At 28.2% G+C, this 20,923-nt stretch overlaps 1 protein-coding gene across 2 annotated transcripts in view; it reads left to right on the top strand.

The window, feature by feature from the left end:
* The first annotated feature begins 1,194 nt into the window (after positions 1-1,194).
* LOC111686227 (putative mediator of RNA polymerase II transcription subunit 26) overlaps positions 1,195-20,923 on the top strand; it is a 31,142-nt gene continuing 11,413 nt past the window's right edge. The window contains exon 1 of one of the 2 annotated variants that reach the window (XM_046954694.1): positions 1,195-1,214. In XM_046954694.1, the coding sequence (XP_046810650.1) occupies positions 1,210-1,214 (5 nt within the window). In that variant the 5' untranslated portion in view covers positions 1,195-1,209. Of the gene's footprint in view, positions 1,215-5,997; positions 6,241-20,923 lie in introns of those variants that run through there. The other variant, XM_023448575.2, reaches the window with a different exon arrangement.

Raw genomic sequence — 20,923 nt, 5'->3', positions numbered from 1 at the left:
TATTCTTATTATATGAACTAGACTTCATAGCCTAGTCTATGATCTGTTCTAGTATAGCAGAAGAACAACTCAAAGACAGATCAAATACTAGATTTAATTTTAAAACAGAGATTCTTACAAATTTTTAATATTTTATGTAGGGTGCAAAACATAGCAAATTTGCTACTGATTTCTAAGTATGTACATATTTGCATAGAAAACAAAGAAAAATCTTCTCTCTACGGCAAGCAATTAAACAATGAAATTTTGTGAGATGTGATGCCGTTTTTTTCAGTTTTTGTGAAAAAAAAACAAAATTAAAACGTTTGATGAACTTTAAAATCATTTCAAATGATTTGTATTTAAACACTTGATAAACTTCTTTATAATGTTTTAAAAGCTGTTGGGGGTTTCTTATTCAAAATGCAACAGAAAAACAACAACAAAATGTGATTTTTTATATTTATGTATGTATGTATGTATGTATGTATGTATGTATGTATGTATGTATGTATGTATGTATGTATGTATGTGTGTATGTATATATTTTGTTTAAGAAAATGAAAATCATAATCATTGAAGCATGTTAGAAGAAGTTACTCAGCCAGTTCAGTTCAGTTCGTTCATTTATTGTTGTGAGAGTGTGTATAGTTGCTGATTTATTTAATTCAGCAGCAGTTGTGGCTTTAACTGCAGCTGTTGACGTTGTTGTTGCTGATGTTGATGATGCTGCTGTTGTTGTCTGCTTATAATGCTTCTGTAACAATTTTTCTTTTTTTCTTTCATTTTACTAGAGAGAAGACTTTTAGTTGTTGCACTTGTTTTTTTCTTTCAAATTTAAAGCTGATTTTATTGTATTGCATGAGTTTATATTTGCTTTTTTGTTATTGTTTTAACATCTCTAAAATGCATTTTGCCGGTCGAACACTGACCGCTGTTTTAAAAATCTTTTGGTTTTGGATGAATTGTTGAAAATCTAGCTTTTATAAAATAGTATATTTTTTTCGTTTGGAAAATTTAACAAGTGCAAAAACATAAATAGCAAATAGTTTTATATGAGTAAAAATTAAAATAGCGTAACGATAGAAGAAAGTGGTTGTTGTTGGTGGTTGCCATGACTTCTGGTGTTTCATACAATGTGGTTTAATTTAATTTTTTTTTTATAATTTTTTCAAAATATTGAAAGTGAATTTGCAAGTCTATAGTAAAGTAATTGCATTAATATATTTTATGGTGTAAGTATTATGAAATTTATAAATAAATAATAAATTATATAAAATTTTCCAAAAACAAAAAAATAAATAAATAAATAATTGCTACAATAATCGATTTAACATCTAAACTTTATATTAACAATGTTATTTAACTTGTCTGCAGTTGTTAATAAGTTTTATGGCAAAAAAAAGGAAATTGAAAATTATTTTAAGTTTGCTACTAAACTAACACAATTACTTACTCACTTACGTATTAACTAAAAGGGTGTTTTAAATTTTATGTTCAAATACAAAAGACTTAAAAAACAAACTTGAAATAAAAATGTCTGTTGCCAGCACACCACCACAAACAAAAGACTTAACAAATGAACTTGAAATATGATTGTCTTTAAATTAAATTAACTAATCAACCTTTAATGTTCGTGTGTGTTTTAAAATACGAAGCGTAAAATACTTCTTTTATTTGTGAAATTAATAATAACAATTAAATGTTAAAACTATTAATTTAAATCATAACACATGTTAACACATCATGTAATAGACATTTTTTTATTAATTATTTGTTCATGCAGAAAAATTGTAGTTTAGAAAATAAGTGTTTTTAATTGGAAATGATCACAGCTTTTGAATAAGGAAAAATTAACAAAAAAAATCCCCTTTTAATGGTTTTCACTTATTCCAGACCCATCATATACTTACGTATCTAATTCATGTTTCTAGACAATTCTAAAAGTAACTTTTGTGGAGTGAGAAAGTATAGGTTATCTATTCGTTTCTAGGTTAAGTGGCCTCCGGTAGGTTAGTGGTTAGAGTTTCAGTCTGGTAGACCAGAGGTGGTGGGTTTGATTCTCATCTTAGACACTGATTAAGGAGCACACAAAAGGCCCGATAGAGGTCTAGATGTATTTCTTCGGATTTGATGTATATATGTACATCCTCCTTTCAAACTAACTAATTAACTATGTTAAGTAAAGAAAATCAAAAAAAGGTACCTTTTTAAGTGCAAAAAAGTACCCAAAAAATCTCATTTTAAAAGTTTTCTCCTTACTCTGAGCCCTAAATACTTAATTTTCTTTTTCTAGGTTGAGTAATGTAGAAAATTCAAAAAGTGGACTATAAAGTACCAAAAACTTCCCTTTTTTCTAGATTTCTAGGTTAAGTAAAAAAACGGTATCATTTGAAGTGCAAAATAGTACCATAAAATCCCCTTTTAATGGGTTTTACTTACTCTGAAACCTAAATACTTTATTTTCTTTTTCTAGGTTAAATATTGTAGAAAATTCAAAAAGTACGTTTTGGAAAACGAAAAAGTACCAAAAAAAAACTCCCCTTTTATAGGTTATCATTTACCCCGGACATTTTATACATGCTATAGGTTACTACTTACTCAGCCGCGGATACAGCACGAGTGTTTGGGGGGGGGAGGTAACTTTTGTTTTTTGTCACTTATTTTATTTTTCTCCTCATTTGTATATTTTGACAAATTTTCGGTTTTGGGGGGATTTGACATGAGGTCAAACTAGAACACCAGGTAACCTGGTACTACATGTAACCAATTGACTGCACGACTTTTTTTAGGTACCTTCGGGATCAACATAGCGACTATGGTTTAAACCCAAATTCAAGATTGCTTATGCGTTAGCGGGCGATGAAAGAGATTCTAAGAATTATTTGAGGTTTTGTCGGATGGAATGACGGTTGGAAGTGGCGGAGATGTTGGAATGATGTTTGTCAAAACTTAATGAGATATTTTCGTATTTTTCCGTCATTGTGGAATTTACTCCAAAACATGCTCAACAGTAGGTTGCTTTGGTTAGTGAAATAATTTTGGATAAATAAATATCTATGTTTAGAACTATTAACTTCGTTCCTACGTGCAATTGCAGAAACAACAGAGCTACCTCAGTAGTGTGGTTAGGTGATCTAAGAGGTCAAGTATTACATAGCTTCAATTGAAGTTGGCTCAACCCCTTTAATCGACTCTAAACCAGTAATTGTCTTTTCCTTGTCGTTTTTTTAATTGAGCTTGACTCATGATACCTCAGCAGGTCTACTAGCTCGAGTAATTGAGGAAAGTACTTATGTATGCAACGGCAGAACCAGGTGTTTGAGTTTACTCCACAGCATGCTCAACAGTAGGTTCTTGTGGATACTGAAATAATGGTATAAAGAAATAACAGCCCATCTCAGTAGTGTAATTGGGATTAAGAAATACACTGTAGTGAGTCTTTAGATGATGAGAACGCTGTGTAGCATTCCTCATAGCATCAATAGAATGTTGGGTCTGCCCCATCTATTGGTTCGACGTCAATGATTACTATTTCGATGTCCTGGTTTGATTGAGCTTGATTCATGATACTTGTCATTCCTCTATGGGGCTACTTTCTCAAGTACTTGAGCAATGTGCTTATACATTGATCGGAAGAACCAAAAATTGCTCAAGTTTAAACCACCTCCATTGGGCGATAAATGATAAAAGATTATGATCTTCTACTACTATTCAATCGCATCATATAAGTTCAAATCCCAAATGACCATTTGGAATAAAGAAACATTGAATAGAACTACAAGAATTCTATGTGACTCTTTCAGGGAAGGATAAGAAGTTGTCTTAGAATGAATAAGTTCGGTTTTATTATGTTAGCACTTAAGCTGGAGGTCCACACCACGCGTTCTACGCTTTCTCACATTCTATGCGTCTGTCAAAAAAGTAAAATCAAAGTATTTATACATATACAGAAAGTTACAAGCACAAAAGCGTAGAATGACTTGACGCGTAGAATGCTTAAAGTAAATCTACTTTCAGCTGGAGGTCCACACCACACGTTCTACGCTTTCTCACATTCTATGCGTCTATCAAAAAAAAAATTAAAATCAATGTATTTATATGCCGAAAGTTAGAAGCACAAAAGCGTAGAATGCCTTGACGCGTAGAATGCTTAAAGTAAATCTACTTTCTACTTTTATAAGCGTCACAAGCGACGCATGAACATGTAGCATGTAACTTGAAACGTAAAATGCGAAGTAGGTATGAAAAGCGTGTAATGGTTTGACGGGTAGTGTTTACCTTTAGCTGGAGGTCCACAACACGCATTCTACGCTTTCTCACATTCTATGCGTCTGTCAAAAAAGTAGAATCAATGTATTCATATGCCGAAAGTTACAGCACAAAAGCGTAGAATGCCTTGACGCGTACAATGCTTAAGGCTCAGTTAGTCTCTACGTTCCGTTCCGTGATGAATCAGCTGATTCGTATTTGGCTTACGAAAACCTGTGTAGGTCGTTAGTTTGGCCGTAACGTTGATGTTGCGTTGCGGATGAACCTGTAGAAAATAAAATTCAATCCGCAACGTTAAGTGACAGCTATAAACAGCTGACATAAAATACAAAAAAGATGTTAATGTTTTAAAAATAATGTACATCCAAAAAATTTTAATTATTACGATTAATTGAAATAATTTAAAATTAAACATTAAAATTAATGTACTTCTTATATTAGTAAATATTTATTAAAAAATTATACTAAATGCTATGAAGTTTAAAATTAAAAAAAAAAAATGCGAAAACTATAAAGTAAGAGAGATAAAACTCTGAAATATGTCAAAGAAAATATCAAAGTTGACATTACTTTCAACATAAATGCCATAGACACAACAAACGTTCTTACGTATAAACTAACTACACATAAACAGTCAACGGAACGTCACAGAACGGAAACGTTACGGAACTTTCAAACTAACTGAGCCTTTAGAGTAAATCTAATTTCTACTTTTATAAGCGGCACATGAACATCTCAGCTGATTTTGACATTTTATATTCTTTCTATATTCTATATTCTATATTCTATTTATCAATTTGAATAAATTTAGTTTAATGATGAAAAAATAAATACATGTTGTAGAAAACCTCAAAGTTTTTTAAAAGTAAAATAAAAAATTTACGCTTAAAAAGTGTAGCATGAAGCATAAAACGCGAAGTAGGTATGAAAATCGTGTAATGCTTTGACGCGTAGTATGAACCTCCAGCTATATTCTGTGCGAACACACGGGACTACAGGCTTAACCCTTCGGATCTTATGCTTCCTTCAACCTAACTTACTAACGACAAACAAAGCAAAATGGAACTCAAAAACATGTTGTTTTATTAATGTTAAGACAAATGTCTGCACATTTTACTTGTTTACACTAAATAATTCAATTCATTTATAACTTTTATAAACAAATTTCATTTAAGTTTTTTTTTTCTAAAATTCGCTGTCAAAAGCCACTCATTCTTATAACACTCTTCTTAACTCTTAGCAAACTTCACTCAAATTAAAACTTATGCTCTTGCTTTTATCACGTATTCAGCAAACTTACAGAGAGCAACAAAATACTCATTTTACCAAAAATAAGTGTTGTTTAGCCATTGCTGACTGTTTGCTGTTAACAACTATTTGTTTTTAAAATTGGTGAGTAAAAATATATTTACAAAATTAAATTTTGTTTGGGCCACCAATTTTTCTTGAAGGTGTTTTTCTTTTTTTTTTCTTCTTCTTCTTTAATGTAGTGTAAGTGAGTGTTTGTAAGTTTTTGTTGTTATTTTGGCAGTTTGTGTGTTTTGTTTTGTTTTGATTTTTTTCTTAAGAAAACAACTGTTTTTGCAGTATAAAATACAAAAAGTTTTAATAAAAGCGATTCATTTAAAGAGTAGAGCTCAATTGTTAAATATCAAAAGGAATATTGAAAAAATAGAAAAAAAAAACATATTGGAAAAAAATTTATAAATAAAAAAATAGTAGGAAAAAAACTAAATGGTTTAAAGTGTAAAGGTTTTAAATGTTAAAAGATTTACAATTTTAAAGAAAATTTTTAAAAATTTTTTTAAATTTTATACGAAAACAGTGATAAAGAGTGACTAAATAGCAAAAAAAAAATCGAAAGTTTTAAAATAAACTTTTTTACTAATTGGTTTTGATACCAAGAACAAATTAAGGATTATTTTTGTTGCAGCAACAATTAAGGATTGTTTTGGATACATTTACAAGAAAAATAATTAAAAAAATGCAGTAAGTTTTTTTTAAGAATTTTTTTATGGTTTTAAAATTTGCAATATTTCAAGTGTTGCAAGTTAGAGCTGACTCATTGAGTTTGTTAGTGAAGCTTAAAGGGCTTTTGAAATGATCTTTATAAATAAAAATATATAATTTTAAAAAACCATTCTTTTTAACCATATTATGCAAATTGTGTTTATTTAACATCTGTTGGTTTTACAAAATTCTCAGTTAAATTTTTTTCTTTAACCAAACAATGACAACTAATCGCTTGGTTTCCTATATTAAAACTTTTCTTGAGTAAATAATTCATATCTTTTCAAAATTTGTGTTTTTCATTTGTGGGAGTTTTTTTTTTGTCTTCTTGCTTTTAATGCAAAAACCTTGTAACAGCCTTAACTATTGCTCCATAGACTTGAGAGTAGCTTCTTCATTTTGTGGGTAATCATTTTCTTAATATTTGCTGATATTTTGCCAAAAAAAAGTCTTATTTTTAAAGCTTTTTTTTAAGTTTTTTTAAGTCAAAACTTTTAGTTGGTGTCTGTCAATCAATAGAGTATGTAATTGGTTTTTCTAACACCAATTTTCTGCTTCTTCTACTTCTTTTTTTGTATTTCATAAATATATTGTGATAATTTCATTAACTACGTGGGTTGTCTTTTTCTATGTTCTTTATCATTATGTGTGTGTTCGTATGTGTCTTAAGTCTTTTGTTTTGTTATTAATATCATATTGTTTTATTGTCATGTCTAGCAATTGTAGACAACACAACAAAACTAACAAAAAAAAACTTTAAATTGTTATTCCGGATATACCTATGTAATAGACAAAAACTAAAAAATAAGTTATTACTTAAATAAATGTATTGGTTACGAATTGGAAATGAACAGTTTTACAGTTTGGCAGAGGTGTTATTGTTTAGCTGATTAGAATCTTAAATTAGCCAGACTTATGCTAAGAATAATTTCAGAACAATTTAAGACATACAACATAGAACTATTACAAATTAAAGAGAAACCTTTTTTTTGCTGTTTTCTCTTAGTCGACGTAAAGTTTAAATCCAAACTCTGCAGTGTAGTCTATATTTTAGTCTACGATTTAGAATACAGTCTAGTCTATAGTCAAGACTACAGTATAGTCTAAAGTCAAGTTTTTAGTCCAGTTTATAGTTTAGACTAAATCCTAGAATATAGTCTAGTGAAGACCAAATCCTAGAATATAGTCTAATCTAGACTATAGACAAGATCACAATGTAGCCGGACTAATTTCAATTCTATAGCCTAGTCTATAGTACAGTCAAAAGTCTATTCTATAGTCATAGTCCAGTCTATAGCCTTTTCTATAGACTACAGTCTATTCTATAGCCTAGACTACAGTATAGTCTATAATGTAGACTACATTCTAGTCTATAATGTGCAGACGAGTCTACAGTCTAGTTAGTCTATAGTCTAGACAACAGTTTACCTATAGTCTAGACTACAGTCTACTCTATGGTCTAGATTACTGTCTATTCTGTACTTTATATTACTGCCTAGATTACAGTCTAGTTTGTCTACAGTCTAGCCTATAGTCTAGACTACAGTCTAGCCTATAGTCTAGACTACAGTCTAGCCTATAGTCTAGACTACAGTCTAGCCTATAGTCTAGACTACAGTCTAGCCTATAGTCTAGACTACAGTCTAGTCTATAGTCTAGACTACAGTCTAGTCTATAGTCTAGACTACAGTCTAGTCCATAGTCTAGACTACAGTCTAGTCTATTGTCTAGACTACAGTCTAGTCTATAGTCTAGACTACAGTGTAGTCTATAGTCTAGACTACAGTCTAGTCCATAGTCTAGACTACAGTCTAGTCCATAGTCTAGACTACAGTCTAGTCTATAGTCTAGACTACAGTCTAGTCTATAGTCTAGACTACAGTCTAGTCTATAGTCTAGACTACAGTCTAGTCTATAGTCCAGTCTATAGTCTTATCTGTAGTATAGACTACAATCTGGTCTATAGTCTTTACTGCAGGCTAGTCTATAGTTTAGACCACAGTCTAGTCTATTATAGACCAGACTGTTGACCATATTGCTGTCTAGACTAAACTGTAATCTAGGCTATATTCTGATCTAAAGTCTGGTCTGCAGTCTTGTCTAGACCATAGACTATATTAACAATGGTCTCGACTATAGTCTTGTTTATGGTCTAAAATATAGTCGAGACCACAGTTTAGTTTAAATGGGTTTTCAATATAGAACTTCAGCCCTATTTGTTCCCCATTTTAGAGTAATTCTTGTAGAAACGGATTCTTTTGAGAAATTGCTGAAATCGTTCGCTTGATCTACCCTTTACATAAACTCAAAACTTATTTTTTCGATTTAGAATGTTTTTATTAGGAAGCATCAAACTTATATTAGATATTTTTTTCTAGAACACGTGTTTCTTAATAAATCCCAATAATATATTTCTACTCACACTAGACAAAAATGTTGCAATTTTTTTCCACTTCGTAGTTAATTTTTACACTTCAAAAAAAAAAACAATAACTTATTAATCATAGTCTTGAGATTCTCAGGCCAGTTTAGTACCCACACCCAACCCGCAATATTGTGCAATTATTTTCTAAGCCAAACAGCAACAACAACAATAACAAAAAAAATTAAGTAAGAAAATATTTTCATTGGCATATGTCAAGGTTAAATAAATGTTTTTTTTTATGGAAAAATTAAAACATTACAAAACAATAAAAATAAATTAAAATTTACAAAGTAGTCGTCTTTACTTTAATTGAAATTAAAACATAAATAACTACAGACTAGATATTGTTTATCTGTTTTATTAAATGTTAAATTTTGTTTTCAGTTTATATAAAATGCATCTTTACAATTGTTTGCAACAATTAATAAAAGAAATAAACTAGTTACAATTTAACAAAAAAAATGCATTTATATTTAATTGTTTTTTCTTTTATCAACTTGTTAAGCAATCAGCGAAGTGTTTAATAGTGATTTTTTTTAAACTATTATTAAAATAAAACATAAAGTTATGTTTAAAATGCGTTTATTATTAAGTACATGTGTTTCTTTAATTAAATTGCAGTATTTTTAATAATTTGTGTAAATTTTTTCGTTTGTTTAAATCATTAGCCACATGATTGCGTTCAAATCTGTTATACAATTGATCTGTTTAAAATTTCATTTTATATATTGCATGTAAAGATGTATTATTTTAGTCTTTATATTGAATAAAAAAATTAGTATTTCTTAAGATTTATAAGTTTCTTGAACTATGTTACTACTACTGGCTATAGTATAGTATAGTCAATCCATACAGACCAGATTAGTCCATAGATTGTTTAGTGCACTTGTCAATAGACTAGTCTTATTAGACATACATGGATGAGTCTTTCACTAGTCTAAATAATAATTTATTTCTAGTCTGTAAATTGTAAACTAACTAACTAGTTTATGAACTAGTCTATAGTTAAGGAAATGCAGTTTTTTAGTTTCACTAGTCTAAAGATAAATTTATGACTAGTCTTTGAATTGTGAACTAACTAACTAATTTATGAACTAGTCTATAGTTTATTAAGGCAATCTAGTTATTTAATTAGTTAGTTAGTTAGTTAGTTAGTTAGTTAGTTAGTTAGTTAGTTAGTTAGTTAGTTAGTTAGTTAGTTAGTTAGTTAGTTAGTTAGTTAGGTAGTTAGTTAGTTAGTTAATTAGTTAGTTAGTTAATTAGTTAGTTAATTAGTTAGTTAATTAGTTAGTTTGTTAATGAGATAGTTAGTTAATTAGTTAGTTAGTTAGTTAGTTAGTTAGTAAGTTAGTTAGTTAGTTAGTTAGTTAGTTAGTTAGTTAGTTAGTTAGTTAGTTAGTTAGTTAGTTAGTTAGTTAGTTAGTTAGTTAGTTAGTTAGTTAGTTAGTTAGTTAGTTAGTTAGTTAGTTAGTTAGTTAGTTAGTAAGTTAGTTAGTTAGTTAGTTTGTTAGTTAGTTTGTTTGTATTGGCTATGTAGTAGCCTATTGACTACATTACTGACTAATCTATTAACTAGTTTATAAACTAGTCTATTAATTAGTCAATATTCCATGTATTGGTTAAAAAGCTCTTTAAATACTCGTCCATTGTTTTCTTCATAAACTAGCCGCTTACTAGATATAAAGACTAATGATTAGTCAATAAACTAGATCATAGTCTTTCCATTGACTAATCTATATTTTACTAAGTAAACTAGTCTATAGTTTAGTAAATAAAGTACTCTATCTAACTAGTCAATATACATGTCCATAGATTAGTGTTTAGACTCTTCCATAGATCTAGTCTACTCCATAAATAAGTAAATAAACTTCTCAAAAGTCTAATATTTGGACGATGCTGTTGATTAGTTTATAGAATGGTCCATGACTAATCTAATGACTACTATTTGGGTTAGTTTATTTACTTGATTATAAACTAGTATATTGACTATGAACTAGTCTATTCACTGTCTAGTCTAATAAGTGGTCAATAGTCTTGCAATTACTGACTTGTTTATCGACTAGATTATTGACATGTTTATAAACTAGTCTATTGGTTAGTCAATAGCCTAGAGATTTGTTAACAGGCTCTCCCTTAGGTAGAAGAAAAAGTAGATTAGTCTATAGACTAGTCTATAGTCTAGTAAATAAAGTAGTACAGAAACTAGTGAATAGTAAACATGTCAATAAACTGTTGACTAGTTTATGAACTACATTATTGGTTAGTCACTAGTCTATAGATTAGTTAACAGTCTCGTCCATAGATTATTCATAGGTTCCTTTATTAACTTTTCCATAGACTTGTCTACTAAAAATATTAGTAGATAAATTTGTCAATTGAATAGCCAGTTAATGAGTTTTTTGGCTAATCTATGAAGTAGTTTATTTACTAGTCCATTGGTTAGTCTATAGTCAAGTCTATTGACTAGCCTAAAGATTATTTGTGTAAAAAAGCTCAGGAAACTTGTATAGTTTTTGTTTAAAATGTTCATCATTGTTGTTTTAAAGGAACATAAAAGATACTAAATTCTGTTTTAATGATAATTCAATCACTCATTAATAAGACATTTATAGATCTTAACATATTAATATTGTGACAGTTTTCCCTCTTATAAAGTATCACAACATAAAAGCATAACTAACACCATGAAACCAATTAAAGGATTTGTTTTGAATCGCTTTTCATTAGAGTAAAAATGTTAAAAGTTATAAACACAATTCTGAAACCTTGAGACTAAGAATGAAAAGAAATCAGTTTTCTTAAGATTTTCATTACAATCTGATGTCATTTTTCAACTTTATTTCTATATCTAAAACAAATAGACTTAAAGATATTAATATTAATAAATTATACCATTCTTTTTTTCGAACAAATTTTAAGTGAGTCATTAAAACATAAAATCAAGATTAAATTTTGCCTTCAATATATTTATAAAAAGAAAACATGGTTCTTTTTTAAACACAATTAAACCATAATAAAAATTGATTACTAAAGTATATATTTCGTGATAAATTAGAACAAAGATCATATATCTAACCACTCATACAAAACCATAATAATAACTGCAATAAAACTAGGCTAATAACTATGAAAAAAAGACCCTTTCAATAAGTTGAACTCTCATATATATATTTTTATATGAAAAAAAATGATTTCTTTTATGCGAAGAAAAATTACGAAATTTTTTTTTTTTATTTTTTTGGATTTTTTTAAGACTTCAAAGCCATAAATAAGAAAAACTTTATGATTATAAAAACGAACGCCCCTTAACAGACAGTAATTGTTGTTGGAATACAAAACTAAAGCAAACAAAAGACTTAGACAACAAGCAAAGCAGCACACAACAACACAACAACAATGCAAACCAGCGTACGCTGCTGCACACAAACTAAACCTGCTGTGAAGTGTTTTAACATGATTTTCATTTTTTCACTTTGCATATCATATAATCTGTTTTTTTGGGTAAACGCCTAAACGCATGATCATATTTCAATTATGCGTGAAAAATCTATAACATTTGTAACTTCAGCTTTAACAACAACAACAACAGCAACGACAACAACAAAAGAGTGTTATTTGGCTGTTGTTTTTAAGGTTTTATGCGGCCATTTAGTGGCAAATATTTCAAAGATATTTGATTTTAAGTGTTTCAGCAACAACAGCAGCAGCGGTTGCAATTTTTAGTAAAATTTGAAATACGAGCTTAACCATTCACTTCTAAACTGAAACATGTGAATGAGTGACTGACTGAATGAATGAAGGAATGAGATAATAAGCGACAGCACAAATGAATGAATAGATGCATTTATTGTAAATTAAATAAAGTATATTTAGATATATATCTGCTATATTATATGTGTATTGCGTAGATATCTAGTTTTTTTTTTAGTTGAACACATAACTACAAACACTCACAACACTTTAAATTGAAAGTTATACCGAAAAAACTATCAACAGCATGCAGCACAGCAACTGAAATGTGCAACAATTGCAGCATTAGACAACGCCTGTTATGGTTATATATGCTACAAACACTCGTACTTAATATAATAATTTTTGTATGTTTTTAAGTATGTTTACTTGTAAATCTATCTTTTCATTTCATTTCAGTTTTTTTTTTTTTTTTTTTTTTTTGTTTTATAAGAAACATAAAACTTGTAGATGTTTCTGTTGCTGTGATGATTGCAGCATCACTGAATTTACTGCAAAAGTTAAAAATTTTTATATAAATTGTTTTTTTTAATTGCATAATTCTTTGATATTTGTGCTACAATTTACAATTGAAGTGTATAATTTTTGTAAATAAATCTAGTAATAAAATTAAAATTATTATTTCAAAGAAATTTGGCGGCGTTTGAGTTTAAAGAAATATTTCTAAAAATTGATATTTTAATTATCAGAAGTTTTCCTTAATTTGGCATAATCAGGCAAGGGAAACTGGTTAATAACTTTTGATTTAAAATAAGGTTTTATAGTAATATAAATAAAGTAGTCAAAAGTATAGATCATCATCAACAGACTAGTCATAAACTAATACATATATCAGTTGACCAAATTCTCTATAGAGCTTCCAATAGATTAACATACTAGTCCATTGACTTGCCCATAGACTAGTTCATAAACTAGTCATTCAAAACACTAATTTGGTCTAGTTATTATTATCATTCAGACTCTAATGCTAACACCAATGCATAGACAAGTCTATAGACTTGTCCATATAATAATCAATAGACTATTCCATAGACTTTTCAATAAGTGTTTCCATAGCGTCCTCCCGATACTACTCAGGGGAGTATAGGTCAGTTCATAGACTAGTCCATAGAATAGTTTATAAACAAGTCCATAGACAAGTTCGTAGACTAGTTCATAGACTATTTTATAGATTTATTCTTAGACGAGTCCATAGAATAGTTCATAGACTTTTCTATTGAACAGTCTTTAGACTTGTCCATATACTATTCCACATACTAGTTCATAGACTAGTCAATAGAATATTTAACTAACTAGTCCATAGAATAGTTCATAGACAAGTCCGTGGAATTGTTTAAGGACTGATCCATAAACTAGTACATACAATAGTCTATAAAGTAGTTAAAAGACTAGTCCATATAATAGTTCAAGGACTAGTCCATAGAACAGTCCATAAGTTAATCCATAGACCAGTTCTTAGGTTAGTCCATAGAGAACTTCATAGACCAGTTCTTGGACTAGTCCATAGATTAGCCCTTACACTTGTGCATAGTTCATATACTAGTCCATAGACTAGTCCTTTGAGTAGACTAGTCCTTCGACCAGTTTATAGATTAGTCCATAGACTTGTGTATATGCCAATATGAAGACTAGTTCATAGACTAAAATATTTTAGTTCATAGACTACTCCAAGAACTGATATATCAGTCTCTAGACTAGTATTAGCGCTAGTTAATATACTGTTTCATACACTAGTTCATAGACTACTCAATAGACTAGTCCATTGACCAGTCTATAGAGCAGTTCTAAAACTAACCCGTATAATAGTTCATAGACTAATCCTTAGGGTAGTTCACAGATAAGTCCATAGAATAGTTTTTAAACTTGCCCATAGATCGTTTATATATAGTTCATAGACTTGTTCATTTACTAGTCTATAAACCAGTTCATAGACTAAACCATAGAAATGATCATATACTGATCGTTAAACCTGTTCAAAGTTCATAAACAAGTCTATAGACTTGATGAGTCCATAGAACAGTACATAGGCTAGTCCATATGCTACTCCATAAACCAGTTCTTAGACTAGTCCTAAGACCAGTCATTGGACCGCTTCATAGATTAGTTCTTATACTAGTGCATAGACTGATATGTAGACCAGTCCACAGACTAATCAATAGTCTAGTCCATAGATTATTCCATAAACTGAAAGATTAGTCCATGTACTAGTTCATAAACTTCACCGTAGACGATTCCCTAGAAAAATTCATAGACAAATCCCTAGACTAATAATAAACTATATACAATAAAATATTTAAAATGGGAAGCAACCAGCATTTTAAATAATATTCAACTTAAAGTAGCTCTTTCATAGAGAGACAATACAATCAGCTATTTGGTATGTAATTTGTCAGTGTTAAAAATATGCATTATTTTGTTTACATATTTCTTAATTGAGGTCATCATTAGTGATTGAAAGTTATATGCCAATGTAGACATTTTGTTATACTTTTACTTTTGTATTTTTGTTTTCTTTTTATTATGCTTTGAATTGCTACTTACAAGCCAAAAACAATTTATTTATTATTGGCCATGCTCTTTAATGTTGCCATTAAGTTAAAACATATTCGGAATTGATTTTATATTATTAATAACAAATTGTTGGCTAAAAATGTATTAAACAACAAAAATACAAAAGACATTTATTTGCCTCAATTGAATCATGTGTTCAAGTGCTTAAATTGTTGTGTATTTTTTTTTCTGCTTGTGGACAAGTGTCTTTGTTAACTGATAAAATTTACAATTGTTAAGTGCGCCAAAAAGTTAAAATGCTCAAGTAGTTAATGGAGCATGTGCCAAGTGTAATTTCTCTAATTAAATTTTTGCAACCTTAAGAAATTATGTAAATTTTGCATTTATTTATTTCTGGTACTTTTAGCAATGATATGCAGTGGACAAACAAAAATTAAGGTTATATGCTAATTATGCTTATATTTTGGTTATGTTAATTTATGTTATGTAATTATTTCAAATTGTTTGACGATTTTGGTTTGAATGAGTTGTCAGAAAATGAAATGGTGGACATTAAGTTTTGTTGTAAAGAAATTGTTTTAAAATGTATTATCTTAGGAATGGAACTATTTATAGATAGATAGATAGATAGATAGATAGATAGATAGATAGATAGATAGATAGATAGATAGATAGATAGATAGATAGATAGATAGATAGATAGATAGATAGATAGATAGATAGATAGATAGATAGATAGATAGATAGATAGATAGATAGATAGATAGATAGATAGATAGATAGATAGATAGATAGATAGATAGATAGATAGATAGATAGATAGATAGATAGATAGATAGATAGATAGATAGATAGATAGATAGATAGATAGATAGATAGATAGATAGATAGATAGATAGATAGATAGATAGATATAGATAGATAGATAGATAGATAGATAGATAGATAGATAGATAGATAGATAGATATAGATAGATAGATAGATAGATAGATAGATAGATAGATAGATAGATAGATAGATAGATAGATAGATAGATAGATAGATAGATAGATAGATAGATAGATAGATAGATAGATAGATAGATAGATAGATAGATAGATAGATAGATAGATAGATAGATAGATAGATAGATAGATAGATAGATAGATAGATAGATAGATAGATAGATAGATAGATAGATAGATAGATAGATAGATAGATAGATAGATAGATAGATAGATAGATAGATAGATAGATAGATAGATAGATAGATAGATAGATAGATAGATAGATAGATAGATAGATAGATAGATAGATAGATAGATAGATAGATAGATAGATAGATAGATAGATAGATAGATAGATAGATAGATAGATAGATAGATAGATAGATAGATAGATAGATAGATAGATAGATAGATAGATAGATAGATAGATAGATAGATAGATAGATAGATAGATAGATAGATAGATAGATAGATAGATAGATAGATAGATAGATAGATAGATAGATAGATAGATAGATAGATAGATAGATAGATAGATAGATAGATAGATAGATAGATAGATAGATAGATAGATAGATAGATAGATAGATAGATAGATAGATAGATAGATAGATAGATAGATAGATAGTGATAGATAGATAGATAGATAGATAGATAGATAGATAGATAGATAGATAGATAGATAGATAGATAGATAGATAGATAGATAGATAGATAGATAGATAGATAGATAGATAGATAGATAGATAGATAGATAGATAGATAGATAGATAGTGATAGATAGATAGATAGATAGATAGATAGATAGATAGATAGATAGATAGATAGATAGATAGATAGATAGATAGATAGATAGATAGATAGATAGATAGATAGATAGATAGATAGATAGATAGATAGATAGATAGATAGATAGATAGATAGATAGATAGATAGATAGATAGATAGATAGATAGATAGATAGATAGATAGATAGATAGATAGATAGATAGATAGATAGATAGATAGATAGATAGATAGATAGATAGATAGATAGATAGAAGATAGATATAGATAGATAGATAGATAGATAGATAGATAGATAGATAGATAGATAGATAGATAGATAGATAGATAGATAGATAGATAGATAGATAGATAGATAGATAGATAGATAGATAGATAGATAGATAGATAGATAGATAGATAGATAGATTAGATAGATAGATAGATAGATAGATAGAAGAGATAGATAGATAGATAGATAGATAGATAGATAGATTAGATAGATAGATAGATAGATAGATAGATAGATAGATAGATAGATAGATAGATAGATAGATAGATAGATAGATAGATAGATAGATAGATAGATAGATAGATAGATAGATAGATAGATAGATAGATAGATAGATAGATAGATAGATAGATAGATAGATAGATAGATAGATAGATAGATAGATAGATAGATAGATAGATAGATAGATAGAGATAGATAGATAGATAGATAGATAGATAGATAGATAGATAGATAGATAGATAGATAGATAGATAGATAGATAGATAGATAGATAGATAGATAGATAGATAGATAGATAGATAGATAGATAGATAGATAGATAGATAGATAGATAGATAGATAGATAGATAGATAGATAGATAGATAGATAGATAGATAGATAGATAGATAGATAGATAGATAGATTAGATAGTTAGTTAGTTAGTTAGTTAGTTAGTTAGTTAGTTAGTTAGTTAGTTAGTTAGTTAGTTAGTTAGTTAGTTAGTTAGTTAGTTAGTTAGTTAGTTAGTTAGTTAGTTAGTTAGTTAGTTATACACCGACGAGACGAGTTAGTTAGTTAGTTAGTTAGTTATTTAGTTAGTTATTTAGTTAGTTAGTTAGTTAGTTAGTTAGTTAGTTAGTTAGTTAGTTAGTTAGTTAGTTAGTTATTTAGTTAGTTAGTTAGTTAGTTAGTTAGTTAGTTTTAGTTAGTTAGTTAGTTAGTTAGATAGATAGTTAGTTAGTTAGTTAGTTAGTTAGTTAGTTATTAGTTAGTTTAGTTAGTAGTTAGTTAGTTAGTTAGTTAGTTAGTTAGTTAGTTAGTTAGTTAGTTAGTTAGTTAGTTAGTTAGTTAGTTAGTTAGTTAGTTAGTTAGTTAGTTAGTTAGTTAGTTAGTTAGTTAGTTAGTTAGTTAGTTACTTAGTTAGTTAGTTAGTTTGTTAGTTAATTAGTTAGTTAGTTAGTTAGTTAGTTAGTTAGTTAGTTAGTTAGTTAGTTAGTTAGTTAGTTAGTTAGTTAGTTAGTTAGTTAGTTAGTTAGTTAGTTAGTTAGTTAGTTAGTTAGTTAGTAAGTTAGTTAGTTAGTTAGTTAGTTAGTTAGTTAGTTAGATAGTTAGTTAGTTAGTTAGTTAGTTAGTTAGTTAGTTAGTTAGTTAGTTAGTTAGTTAGTTAGTTAGTTAGTTAGTTAGTTAGTTATTTAATTATTTTTTTTTAGGTAGTTCGTTCTTTAGTGCGTTAGTTAGTTATTTAGTTAGTTATTTAGTTAGTTAGTTAGTTAGTTAGTTAGTTAGTTAGTTAGTTAGTTAGTTAGTTAGTTAGTTAGTTAGTTAGTTAGTTATTTAGTTAGTTATTTAGTTAGTTAGTTAGTTAGTTAGTTAGTTAGTTAGTTAGTTAGTTAGTTAGTTATTTAGTTAGTTAGTTAGTTAGTTAGTTAGTTAGTTAGTTAGTTAGTTAGTTAGTTAGATAGATAGATAGATAGTTAGTTAGTTAGTTAGTTAGTTAGTTAGTTAGTTAGTTTAGTTAGTTAGTTAGTTAGTTAGTTAGTTAGTTAGTTAGAGTTAGTTAGTTAGTTAGTTAGTTAGTTAGTTAGTTAGTTAGTTAGTTAGTTAGTTAGTTAGTTAGTTAGTTAGTTAGTTAGTTAGTTAGTTAGTTAGTTAGTTAGTTAGTTACTTAGTTAGTTAGTTAGTTAGTTAGTTAATTAGTTAGTTAGTTAGTTAGTTAGTTAGTTAGTTAGTTAGTTAGTTAGTTAGTTAGTTAGTTAGTAGTTAGTTAGTTAGTTAGTTAGTTAGTTAGTTAATTAGTTAGTTAGTTAGTTAGTTAGTTAGTTAGTAAGTTAGTTAGTTAGTTAGTTAGTTAGTTAGTTAGATAGTTAGTTAGTTAGTTAGTTAGTTAGTTAGTTAGTTAGTTAGTTAGTTAGTTAGTTAGTTAGTTAGTTAGTTAGTTAGTTAGTTAGTTAGTTATTTAATTATTTTTTTTTAGGTAGTTCGTTCTTTAGTGCGTTAGTTAGTTATTTAGTTAGTTATTTAGTTAGTTAGTTAGTTAGTTAGTTAGTTAGTTAGTTAGTTAGTTAGTTAGTTAGTTAGTTAGTTAGTTAGTTAGTTAGTTAGTTAGTTAGTTAGTTAGTTAGTTAGTTAGTTAGTTAGTTAGTTAGTTAGTTATTTAGTTAGTTAGTTAGTTAGTTAGTAAGTTATTTGAAAAGGCATGTGCGTAATACCTCATCTCAAACAAGGATTCCTTGTCCATTATCAGCCAAGGGCCTCTCGTCGAAATCGAAACCAAAACTTAATAGTAATACTTTTATTTATCTGATTTAAAATAAGTCTTATTCTAAATATGGAGTTTCTCAAGAGAATATCTCAATCTTTTACATTTCTTCTAATAACTTTTGAATGGAGCATAAGATCTGAATTAAATGTTTTGTTTTGGAAACGTCGATATAATAATTCTTATTGTTTGGTTCGTAATATCTTTGTATATCTTTTATATAAATACCTTTTCTTAGCCCCAAACAATTGCCACTATTATTTAACATTCAACTTTTTTCCATTCACAATATAAACAAAAAATTTAAATTACAATAGTAACAAACTTCAAAGAAATAAATAATTTATTACATACTTCATAATAAAACAATGTTTCTGCAATTACAGTGACCTTAAATTGTTAACGATTTTTTCTCTTTGTGGCCAAAAAAAGACAAAAAAAACTGTAAAACCATTGTAGATAATGATGTTTAACAGTTCAATTATAGGCATAACTGGATGATTGCAAAAAAAATATAAACTGAGATACAATAAAAATAACTTAACTGTTAACGAACTGTTACAACGGCAACAACAGAAAACAAATTAAAGACATTTATATCATACCAATAACCATTTGTTATGGTTGCGTCAATAATAATAATAATAATGAAATAATCATTCCCAGACTACTTGTTGCAATTAAAAAGTTGTATTTATTTTTTGCTATTTAAAGGTTATAGAGTGAAGGTGTATGACATACTTTTACTTTGAAGTTTATTTAAGATGCTGGTGGGTTATTTTATAAATTCAATTGCGTTTTTTTTTTACTTTTTTATACCCGGTTTTAAACGGGTCTTTAAAAGGGAACTTTTATTAGTTTTGCATTTCTGTAATGACACTTTTTTAGTTTCAAATAAAGCCCCCTTCACACGAGCACACAAGTAAAATGATCTGTCAAAATTTTGTGTGGAAAAGTACGGATTGGATCGCATGGAAAATTTGACAGTCTCTTTAGTTTTTGAAATGATTAAAAAAACAAGCAGGTCGCATTAGATCAAGGATGTATGGACGTTGAAGCTGAGGAGGTACGCAAGAACATTTTGGTACTTTTTTTCTTTCATCCAATGGTACTGTTTGTTTTTTCCATTATATTGTGAAATATTAATCAGAGACCGGAAAGAACAAGAACAAACGGTGAATATTGTATGAAATCGAATATTTTAAGTTTTGAATAGTTTTTTTGTGAAACTTTTTGAATTATCTTTAATATTAAACATATAAACACTATTTCGTACTTACTAACGCTCGCTTAAAAATAAGGAGTTAAATAAGTACTTACAACGATCACTTGCAAATTCATAAACAAAAAAAATATATATTATTCCAATTATGGAAAACATGTTTAAAACAAAATGTCAATGCTCAATAGTAAATACTTAAGTATTAGGTTATTTGAAGGCGTTACTAAACTTCTTATAAGTAAGGCAGA

Source organism: Lucilia cuprina, chromosome 6 (assembly GCF_022045245.1).
Source record: "Lucilia cuprina isolate Lc7/37 chromosome 6, ASM2204524v1, whole genome shotgun sequence".
Taxonomy (NCBI): Eukaryota; Metazoa; Arthropoda; class Insecta; order Diptera; family Calliphoridae; genus Lucilia; species Lucilia cuprina.
The sequence above is the reverse complement of the archived record's forward strand: the minus strand, read 5'-3'. Positions and strand labels throughout refer to the sequence as shown.